Source organism: Coturnix japonica, chromosome 1, assembly GCF_001577835.2.
Source record: "Coturnix japonica isolate 7356 chromosome 1, Coturnix japonica 2.1, whole genome shotgun sequence".
NCBI classification, from domain to species: Eukaryota; Metazoa; Chordata; class Aves; order Galliformes; family Phasianidae; genus Coturnix; species Coturnix japonica.
In genome coordinates this window covers 1416636-1428656 of record NC_029516.1, presented here as the reverse complement: position 1 = coordinate 1428656, position 12021 = coordinate 1416636, and the positions used below count along the sequence as shown (strand labels likewise).

Here is a 12021-nt window from a genome sequence, read left to right as displayed (position 1 = left end):
GGGTCAGCCTCCCCATTGCCCAGCTCCGTGGTCCTCCTCATAGTGAAATAGGCTTTGATGGCTAATAGAAAGCATCCTGCAGCACTTGAGAAAGCGATGCCTTTGGAAATGGATGGCGGAGCGCTTTTATACCACTCTGCCAGAGTAAAGGAGCTATAATTTATAGTCACTTTAAGGCCCCTTTCTACTGACAGAGTGGTGTAAAGGGGTCTCGGCACAAATGAAAATCAGGGCCGACGTGGTGGTAAAATTGATGTCTTTCATTTTGCAGTCAGACCACACCACGGTGGTGAACTCGGGCAGGTCTTTGTGTTTAACCCTGGTGTTTCTAATGAACTGAATTTAGCTCTTAAATGTGGCTGTATTTCTCTCCAGTTGGAGCTTATTTTTTTTTCTGTCACCGAGCTTGTAACGCATCTTGCTGTATTGATTGCTCACGGGGAACTTTTTTGTAGAGATCTATTAATAGAGAGGCTTATTTAAAAGCCAGATTAAAGATGATCAGCGCATACCTGACCCCACGCAGGAGAATTGAATGCTGCTGCATTATTATTTCAAAGAAACTGCATTTCTAAAAAGAAAAAGCCACAAATTTCTTCCAAATGTAAAATATCTGCCATTAACTTAAAAAGATAAATCATGCGTGCTTGTGTCATTTGATGAATTCCAATTGCTGCAATATAACTTAGCCTAAATGACAGCTTTCCCATTTCGCTTCTTAAGCAGTCTCATCTTCCAATTCCATTTTGTACTCTTCCATTACCTGAGCAGTCAGTGCTGCTCTGTAAATGCTGAAAAGGGGATCAGTTCCCCTTCTCAGTTGCTCTGGACCTCCATAAAAACAACTGTTGTAAGTTGTTTCCATCTCAGCTGTGCTGGAGATGGGGAAGGAGATGATGGTTGAAGGGAGATGTCATCATCTTAGAGGGATCTCTCTTCATCTCTACTATCCAGACTTTAACCTATTTTGTACATATGGGGTATTTTACAGAGAATTTCACTCTGTCCATACCATGAGCTGATCTCAAGTTGCATGAATATGGCTAATCCTGATTCTTTTTGGCCATAATATCTACATATCTTGTCAGTCCCAGAGCTCATACTGGTCCTTGTCTGATGTCTCTTGAATATTGCAGTGATGACCAGTGCCATTTCCCTGCTACTGCAAATCCCATCTTTATCTATAGCATATCTGGGGCTGGTATTTAGTTAAAAGACAGGTCTTGAGTCATGGGTTTTCTAGCTGGGACTCACCACAAGCTTTGCCATCCTCAAGCATAGCAGAATGAAGATCTGTTAAGTCCAAACCAAACCATATCTGATCACCAAATTAATCATCATTTGTAGCTTTAGTAGAAGCCACAAATGTACTTAAACTTATGGAAAGATGCTTTGAACAGGCTGGAAAGTCTTAGATAGTATTTAGAGCTTAGGTTCAGCATCTGCAGTTACTCTCTACTGAATGGTAAAAGGCTCCATTGGAGGGAACAGTGTCAGAGTGCAGAGGCCTTTCAGAAGATGTCCAGGGAGGAAATATTAAGTTTCTGCCAATATCCTGACATTCTACACATGTGAGCCTTGTATCAATGACTCCAAGAACCATCAGCAATGCTCAGGAATGTGTTTTCTGTTAGAGAGCTTCAGGCTTCCATGGATTGAATTAACATATCAAAATGGTTTCCTCTCCAAGTGCCAATTCAACAGAATCATCTTGGATCCAAAAGCAGAGTTGTGTTTGTTGTTGTATCAATGACTCCAAGAGCCATCAGCAATGCTCAGAGATGTATTTTCACTTAGAGCCTCAAACTTCAATGGATTGACTTACCAAATGAAAGTGGGATTATTTTTTATCTCTCTGAGTGCCAATTCAGCAGGATTGTCTTGAGTCCAAAAGCAAAGTTGTGTCTCCTAACACCACCTGAAGCTGAACAAGAGCAGAGCAATTCAGGTAGGAGACAATAGTCCAGCTGGTTCTATCTCAGTGTAGTTAGCTTCTGGAGGAACAAAACCACTGGAAGTTTGTTTGAGACAGCAAAGTGGTAAGTTTAGCCTTCTGAACCAGTAGGAACCTGGTGGCCTCATGAAGACAAAACGGCTGTTTTTGTAAGGCCTGAGCATTAAGAAATGATTTTGATTTGTTTTATAATTTTGGCAATGAATTTTCATAGTTCAGATATGGATCTGCTTTGTTGGATGCCATGGAATAAAATGACACAGTCATCAGCCAACTAAGAGCTCTTGTTTTCTTGTCAAAGTCATCTTCCAGTGCCTTTCAGTGCCCTTTTTCCTTTGAATGTCTGCAGCAAAGCTGTCCATGTGGATTAGTGGTTACTCCTTGCCCCAGACTCCATGCTTTACATCAAATATTTAATGGTTAGGAAATGAGACTGTTGTTTTTGTGACCTCGATGCTCAGCATTCACAGTTCTTTATCTCAGACAATAAGCACACCACCAGGATGCAGTCTCAGTATTGATCTGGTGCCTTGGGGTCAGCACTTAGCTTACCCTCATGATTACACTAATTACTCTTCCTCCAGCATTCTTTCCTCCCACCCACCAGCCTTAAACGCAGGGGATTGTCATGTAAATAAGTGACCTAATTAGCAGCGCTTTCAAACCATTTTAAAATGAGGATCCCTCGTGAGTAATACCAGGAAATCAAGGTTTTTGTGGAAATAACTCCAAAGAGCCTGCTGTCCACACCAGTTGGTTGATGCATTAAGATGTGTTTATCTCTTCTGAAGTGAATGACTCATTGGTGTCAAAGATTAATAGCACTAAATCCACCTGCTTTTCCTTGGTGAGTTAAGAGATGGAAGCTTCCTATAGGGCTGGGGCAAAATCATTTCTAAAACTAGGTGGCTGGACTCGAAAGTGTAGTCAACCATTGACATTACCAATGAGTTGCTTTGTACAGTGGCTACAGTGGGCATGTAATAGGATTGCTCTGATCTAATCTGTGGCTATATATTCATGTGGGACTTGGAGAGTGTAAATCTTAAATAACCAGGAATGGTGGAGAACTCAGACTGTGAGGGTCAGGTCAGATGGGGCTGTGAGCACCTGATTGAGCTGTAGGTGTTCCTGTTCAGTAATAAATTGTTTTGCAAAGTTAGAAGGAAAAAAATAGGATCATCAAATCGTTTGAGAGGGAAGGGAGCCTAAAAGGCCATTTAGTCAACTCCTCTGCAGTGAACAGGGACACCTGCAACTCAGTCAGGTTGCTCTGTGCCTGCTCCAGGCTGACCTTGAACATCTCCATGAACAAGGCTTCCACCACCTCTTTAAGCAACCTGTGCCAATGCTGTCTTGATCCCTCTGATCTCATTTTGGGGCCTAGTTATGGCTTGTTTTAAGTATCCTAACAGAAATCACTGTTTTTTCTTTTCTAGTTCTGATATAGCCTTATGTGAAGGTCGATAATTCTTCATTGGTTGTTGAGGTTTTTTTATTACCAACCCAAGTAGCCATCACTCTTCTGTCTTATTCTTTCAGCTGTCAGAAAAATCAAACATTTTGGTTCATGGAAGGCATATCCTAATAAAGTTTGGGGTGAATCATACATTAAGTCAGTGCATCAGAGCCTGAAGTTCTCTGCTTGGCTTCACATGTTCATGCAAATATTTCTGCAGTTTTACAGTGCTTGGCTTTTTCTGCCCCATGCTCGCCATTGAGTTAATACTGAGCCAACACGCTCAGAGCCAGATACCACTGAAATTTCATTACCTTGATGACATGTACATTACGTGTATTCTGAGTGCTGCGAAGCATTCTTTATTAACAACTGAGGGGAAATCATCTCTTGTGAGCTGAGGACCTGGTGCTTTTTGCTAAGCAGCTGATCTTGAGCTTTTCTGCTTTCCTTCCACTCATTTTTGCTCATTCATTCACAGATTTGGACAGTTTTTAAAAGATCTCCCACTTGAAGCCAGTGGCAGCACTCTTGCTGACTTTAATTAGGAAAGAAATTCATTTTCAGGGCAATTTTTGGCTCTGCTGTGGCTTGACAGAAGTTTCTAAATCAAGTTGCTTCTTTGATAATAGAATTTGGACCCAAAAGAAGGGGGGAGGAAGGAGAGAGTTACATTATGAAGAACTGAAAACAGGAACATTTCACACAGTTTTCATATCTGAATAGCACAGGAACAGCAATCCCTGACCTGTTGAAAGAGATCTCTACATATTCAGAGTCTTCAGATGAAATCGCTCTCTTGCTTTAATCTGCATCTGCACAACTGTGCTTCTTTCAGGGGGAAAACTAAACAAAAACAAACAAAAAAACCCACCACCCTTTTTAGGTATTTTAGATACCTTCCCCGTTTCCTTCCCTTCCCTTCCCTTCCCTTCCCTTCCCTTCCCTTCCCTTCCCTTCCCTTCCCTTCCCTCTCAATTCCAGGCTCTTTCCAGACTTGAATGCAATATATTTAAAGAAAAGTGTTCAGCAACCAGACCTTCCTGCAGGTTATTGTACAATGGATGTAGACCCTCCCACCACAATTTTAGTCCTGCCCCTCTACCTCAGGGACATGTGCTTTTTTCCATGATAATCCCTTTCTTGAAGCTGCATATTTGCAGAAACTAATGGAAAACAAACCACTTTTAGAGGAGTTATTGCCTTTTTTAAAGTGCTAATTTCCTCATGAAATTTATGTCTGCCAGCAGAGGCAGACGAGGAGCTCTGCAGACAGCTCTAACGAGACAATTCATTAACTAGCGAGTGTACACACACCATAAAAAACATTAATTCACAAAATGAAAAACTAATAGAGTGTTTAGCCTGTTCTTTATCACCAGTGACAGTCTGTGCTCTCCTCATCATTAGTGTTTACCGAAGTGATGGGGGCTGCAGCCCAGCCTGCTTATCAGCACTCATCGCAAATGAGGTCGCAGTGCTTTTTTTCCATCACTGTTACTTTGTCCCATCTCCTGCACTTGAATTTTAACATGGAGGGTAGGACAGAGGCATGAAAGGATACTTTTAAGTTTTGTCCTTTTTTCTTGTCAGATTAAGTTCTGTTTCCTTTTCCATTCTTGGGAAGATTGGCAAGGGAAAATCCCTTCCTTAAGGAACCTCCAATACAGAACCATTGCATCATTAAGGTTGAAAAGACAACTAATATCGTCTAGTCAAACCATAATACATATGATATTTTGCATAGGATCACGGTTACCTCTGCTAAAGAGGCAAAACTCTTAACTATGTACCAGTCATACTATAGGATCATCATATATCCCAAGCTGGAAGGGACCAACAAGAACCATTGAGCCCAGTCCTGGCTTCACCTTAAAGTACTGACATAGCTTTTCCCCTTCAACATCAACAAGCGATTTTCTGACAGTCGCAGTAAAAGGTGAGCAAAGACTAGTGCTGAGTACTTAGAAAATTCCACTCTCACATCTGTTGTTTGAAAGGTCCTCACATCTTAAAGCTTGTCCTTTCTTGGTATTTGCTTTGCTTTAACAAGAATCCCTGTTCTTCCCAGTGTTTCTCTAGCAATCGATATGTTCAGCTGCATACTCATCCCACCTGCATGTAGTAAAGATGTTGTCCATATCTCAGAACTTTTCTCACCTCAGGGTTAGTTGCTTTTTTAAAGAGAAGAGTTGGATCCAGTGTATGAGAGACTCAGTGGTGTGGCTTTGGTAGGTGCAGGCTGTCCTCACTTCTGCTCACTGGCTCATCTGTAAGTAAGCCAAGAGTTGGGCACAAGACTTAATCCTACCCAATGTTGTTTCCTGGTGGTTTGCAAGAAAAGGGTAGATGTGGCATGGAGGGATATGGTCTAGAGCAGTCGCAGTTATGGGTTGATGGTTGGACTGGAGGATCTTAGTGGTCTTTCCAACCTTAATGATTCCACTTAAAACTTATACGGAGAACAATTTATGTCAGAAGGAATAGTGCAATAAGAGCTATGTACATATCTTAAGTAGTTACCCATATCTGAGAGGCCCAAAGGTTCAGACACAGTTCTGAGAAGTAAAGGGAAGGATGTCGGAGCCAAAATCTGTCTTTTTAAAGATAGATTTACAGGTTCCTGTACCTCTGAAATAAATCTCATGAGTTTGGGGGGGAAAAAAAAATCAAAATCCAGTTCCAGATTTTATGGCTCATTCCATTACTTTCCTGCAGAGCTGCAGCTCTGAGATCTCCAAACAGACCCGTTTAGAGGCAGGCAGTGAGTGATCTATGCCTTAGAGCTACAAATAATACTCCTGAAGCCAGAAACCGGTCCAAGTGGCCATATGGGTTGCATATAGTTGTTGTTTTTCATTATTTTTCGAGCACCACAGGTGTGCAGAGCACTTTGCGAGAGGATAAAAAGAGAAGATCCTTGCTCCCCTGAGAGCTTATACTCTAAATTAGATTGAGACGGCATCTCGAGAGCAATAGGATATCAAATAGGAAGGAAAGATGTGTAACCACAAAAAGAAAAGTGGCTTGAGAGCAGGGTCCTGGTAGTTATTCCCACAGAAAGAAAAACATTTGAGTTGATTTGCTTTGTCTGGTTCCCTGTAGTTACTTAAGGCTTTTCATCTCCAGCAAATCCTAACACATCTGCTGCTGCCAGGGCAGAATGCAGCCTTCTCCATGCAGCTGTGCAGAGTTGATGCCCCAGTGATTTCCACTGCATTTGGTTGGGTGGGGGCATTTTAGGCTGGAAAAGAGAAGACCCAGGGGAGACCTTATTGCTCTCTACAGCTACCTGAAAGGAGGTTGTAGCAAGGTGAAGGTCAGTCTTTTCTACCAGACGACATTGATAGGATGAGAGAGAATGGCCTCAAGATTCACCAGGTTGGGGTTCAGGTTGGATATGAGGAAAAACTTCATAGAAAAAGTGGTGAAGCATTAAAATAGGCTGCCCAGGGAGAGGTTGGAGACACTGTCCCTGGAGGTGTTCAGATGAAGGGGAGATGAGGCAGTGAGTCTAGAGTGTGAATCTACACCATGTCCATGGTTTGCTGGTGGTTGGACTGGATGATCTTAATGGTCTTCCCAACTTTATTAACTGATTCTAAAGGCTGCATGAACGGGAGATGAGGAAGCCTTAAAGCCTGCTTGCATGGCAGTGATATATAAAAACATTTACCCCAGTTTTTACTCACTGCAAAGCAAAGCATGGAGAGAGAAAGTGGTACAGCCAGAGCTCCAAAAATTCACCACCAGAGGTAGGGGTTAACCCCAAGTCTCCAAAGGCATGATCCAGCGCTTAACCAATAACTATTTCCTTTTGCATGTGTGTTCTAATGATTATTTTGGGATTTCCTTTTCCAGAGAGGAAGAGAGTAAGAAATTAAAGATTGAAAAGGTGTAAGCTGGTCCCTAATATTACCTTTGGGACACAGTAAGGGTTTCTGACTGTGTCACTTTCCCAAATACAAGCTTTTCACCCAAAAGAACTGTAAAATATTTCTGTGAACCGTTCCTCTTCCCTCTGCAAGGCAGTGGCTTGTAGTGCTATATGTAAAGTGTGAACATGTTGCAGGTTTATTTCTCAGGCTCAGGTTGCACCGGAGCCAAAGCAGAGGCAGTAACCTTAGATTGATTTTTCCCCTTGCACTCTTAAATCATTCAAATCTGTTAGCAGTCGCTCCGCTCAAGCAGGACGCGCTATTGTAGACCTTGATTGGATACAGAGGTTTGTTTATGGGCAACGCTGCAGGTTTTGTTTAATATTCCAGAGGTCTGGTAATTTACATCCATCGATTTACAAGGCACAATCTGTCAAGAGACACCAGCGTCCCATTGAATTGCAAAATGATTGAAATCATGGGTGACAACTAGCACGTTAAGTTTATTTTTCTCATGTTTGTTGGAATGAAATGTTCCCTCTCCTCAGAATGAGATATCTTGGCTGTGCTTACAGCGAGCTAAAAGAAATCCCAAACAAAGCTGTAATTGTTATCCAGCAGCACAGGAAGACGACTCGAGACGACTGAAATTCATCTGTTGAGGCTGCGTGATGATAAGGGACTAAGGAGCAAGTTGTTGGCTGCGTGTTACCCAGCCATTGGGTGTTTTGTTGTCTAGAAGGGCTCATTGTTTGACTTGGTACCAAGATACTTATAAAGGAGGAGGAGGAGAAGAAGATATGAATGACTGTGGATCTATGGTGTTGCTTTTCCAACATTTCAGTTTGTGATGCCTCCCTTTGCCCTTTATGTGGAGAGCTGAGAGTGTTCCAGTTGGTTGAATGACTATGGGGTGCAGGGTCACCTTTCCATGGTGTCCACCCAAAGAACTGCCCATCTCCAAAACAAGTTCCAAAATCTGTTATTGTTCAATACCCCTTTAGGCTGTGATCATCTTACATTTCTGCAGACTCCTTCTGCAGGTTCACATCTCCTGAACAAGGCTTTAAGAAATGGGATTTTCTCCTTGGCTGCCTCAGCAGCGAGACAATCTATTCTGAATGTCCGAGGAAGGAGAAAGGACAAGTGGAGGGCTCTGGAAGTCTTTGGATCTAAAAAAGTGATGGTATATCCCATATACTGTGGATATACCTTCCTAAGCCAGCACTCAGTCTTCCTTCCCAACTTGGGGATACACAACACCCAGAACTTCCCACTCTGGGAACATGGAACATGCAGAATAACTTCCCATCTTGGGGACATGGAAAACCCAGAACTTCTCACTTTGAGGACAGTGAAGAATTTAAGCACTCCGGCTTTAAATAAAGCACAGATTGCCCCTGTCTCCCTCCTCCTCTTATCTCCACTGACAAATACAATTACCGCTTCACTTAAATTGCCATAAATGAATTCTAGAGAGCAGAAAAAAATGTGCATATATCTCTCCACTACAGAAATTAGCTGACTCTTGCATTTCAGATGATGGATCTATCCATCTCCACTGCTGGAGCGAGTTGGCACAATCAAATCTGAGACTGCAGCAACATTCCTGTGCTGTAACAGCAAGTCCATCTCCAGGAGCAACACCAATAGAAACTTGTCAATATTTAGAGTTTTTGACTAAAAAAGTGATTTATCCCCCCCCCCCCATTTTGCAAACCTGAATCTGCATGGTCCAAAAGCCCCATCACCCTCTAGTGAAAGTAGATGGAAGGTTTGTTAAAACTAGGCTTCATATGTACTGCTGTGATTGGATGAGTTGCTGAAGGAAGCAGCTTCCAGGAGCTGTATTTTACATGGCTTTGCCCTTACATGGTTTTCTCTGTAGTCATTCACAGTAAAATAAGATGCACAGTTTGGTGCCTTGCTGTGTGCAGTCTTTTCCTTTCGCTTTGTCTCACTCCTTTAATTGCACAGATCTGTCTTTCATGTTTAGTGCTGTTTCAGACAAAATACACTGGAAACTTTTGTCTCCTCATTTTGTCTTTGCTTTTCAGGATGGATCTAAAGCTGTATTGAATTTTACATGCAAACCCAAAGCTCCACGTAGGTTCTTCTTTCAAAGAAAGTCTCTGGCTATACAAACAGTGCCAATAGACGTTTATCTGATCAGTCTCCATCACAATTAAAGTTTGTTGTCAACAGTTCCATAGCAATGTATAAATCCTTTCTGCACTGCGCTGCATTGGTGTCTGGCTGAGTGTTTGTCATGTACCAAACATTAGGGAAGGCAAGAGAAAACAAGAAAACAAGCCAATTCTTAGCACCAGCAGATAGCACACCTTCATTATTCAGGTTGACCACGGAACAAACATGAGCTGAAAATGTGAAACAACCATGCAAAGAAAGCAAAAGGATATTCCCTGGAAAGGTGGGAAAGCTCCGGTCCCATTGTGGCAGCACACAGCTCTGGTTATCAGTGCTCAGAAGAAATAATTGAGCCTGGAAGGGGTGTAGGGGGTTGCTCCTAGGATGAAGAGGGGATGGAAATTCCCACTCCTCAATGGGTTTGTTGTAGTGCAGCAGGAGATAAATACTGATGATGGAAAACTCCATCAGGCAAAAAATAATGCTGGCATATGAAGAACTAAATATAAAACGTCAGTGATTAAGTGTAGGCTGGAAATTAGATCCTAACCTCTAACATCAGTGTTGGAGAAGTGAGTCTAAAGTGACCAAAAAGGGTCATCTTTCTTGTTGGTGCCGTGGTTTGGCCCCAGAGCAGTTCCTTCCTCACTCCAAGCAAAGCAAGATAAGCATTCCTGGATTTTACAGTTACAGAAATTCATATCACAGAGCAATGTCTTCCCAGGCAAATGTATTCTGGTGGTTGATTAAACCCCTCAGCTTCATTCTGGAGTTTAACCAGTCGCAGGAGCAGTTTGTTGTTTCTTACACTCCCAAATCATAGACTTGGTTGCTCAGCCAAAGATAGAAGAGAACATGCACACTTAGGGAGGAAGCAGTCAATGTGCTGTAGTTGCTAAAGCCAAGTGGTATCGATGAAATATGTCACTGATTTATCCCATCTTCTTTTGCTAGCTGTGTCTCCTGGCCAGGACAGCCATGCCAGCATGGAAAACCTTCCTGCATCTGAACAGATCCTGCAAACCCTCAGTGAGCTGGCCAGGTCTTTCCAAGAGATGGCTGACCGCTGCCTGCTGGTTCTACATTTGGAAGTGAGGTAAAAGCCTGGAATATGGGGATAGAGGTGATCTTGGGAAGCTACAGGTTAGGATTGTTTTCAGAGGGCACATTATGGCACTTGAGAATGGTATTTTTGCCTGCCTTGAATCAAAGAGGCCAAAGATGTGCCCAGAAAATCCAGATCCCATAACTATGAATGGCCAAATGTGGGGCGGAGGCAAGATACCAACACTGGAATATTCTAAGAGGTTCTGTATCTTGTGTCTTAAACTAAGAAAAAATGTGGTGGTTTTTTTTTTGGAGGCTTTGTCCTTAGATAATTGCACAGTGTTTTTAAAGCCTAACAGGTGTCTGCATATTTATTAGCCATTGCGCTTTGGATTGCAAATAAAAGCCTTTCTTACTGCTTTTTTTTTTTTTTTTTCAAATAGTAAGAGAATCTGGGGAATAGAAGGGAATAGAAGGTAAGCACCAGCTGGAACTTTTTGAGGGCTGGAGGGTTTTGTGATGTCTCTGACTACACATGCAAAGATGAAAAGCAACAAATCCCTTTCTTCAGGCTGCCAGCTGTCCACTCTGGGGCTTGGAAGGCATTTGTCCCTTATGCATTGGCCAGGTGTATTTTCACTGCTTCCTTTCTTTCTGAAGCATCAAATATAAGCGGATGTCATAGACAGGCAGTGAGACTCGATGGGCCATCGTTTTGTTCTTCTGTAGCATATCCTGAGCCATATTTTGTCTTCATGTACGTTCACAGAGCTCTCATGAAGTCAGTATGTAGCTTTAAAAAAATACACATCAGTTATTGTCAGCAACCCTTCAACCCGCTATCCATCATCTGCTGCCCACTTGATTGCAGGCATCACAGATGAGCTGGGGCTTGAAGGACTTGAAGAAAAGATTGTTAAAATATGGAAATGGAGCAGCTTTCCAGCTGCAGTGTAATGCGACGTTATGCCAGGGCTAACCCAGACTCATGACACGGGCACCAGCATAAATGGGTTTCTGGATTGCCATCACACTTTGGTTAAGCAGAAATAGGTGCAAATATAATTCAGGACAATTCTCACTGATGCAGACAGCAAAAGAAGGGTTGAGGCTTTGCAATGATCCCCTTGGTTTTCTTCTACCTTAGGGACCCCCCCATTTGTTCATGGCTTTGCCAAATGCTGTTTGGCACAATCCTGGGGTTGGATTCTGCTCCACAACTATCAGAGCATGACCCGAAGACTGTGGTTCCTGAAACCCTGCACCTTGTGCTTCCTTAAATTAAACCTGCTGGCACTCTGAGATAATTAACCATTTCTTTTAGGGTTGCCCAGAGAAGTGGTGAATGCCTCAACCATGGAGACATTCCAGGTCAGGCTGGACCAGGCTGTGAGCAATCTGATTGAGATGTAGGATTCCCTGTTCATTGCAGGGATGTTGGACTAGGTGACCTTTAAGAGTCCCTTCCAACTCAAGTGATTCTATGATTCTTTGTTTACAAATAACCATGGAATTTCAGATTACTGTTCTGTTAT

General features: G+C 42.5%; 1 protein-coding gene across 1 annotated transcript in view; it reads left to right on the top strand.

Annotated features, from left to right (window-relative positions):
* Positions 1 to 12021, top strand: part of EXOC4 (exocyst complex component 4) — a 365546-nt gene that overhangs the window by 326908 nt on the left and 26617 nt on the right. Inside the window, exon 15 of the mRNA XM_032448867.1 lies at positions 10394 to 10535. Within this exon, the coding sequence (XP_032304758.1) occupies positions 10394 to 10535 (142 nt within the window). The remainder of the gene's footprint in view (positions 1 to 10393; positions 10536 to 12021) is intronic.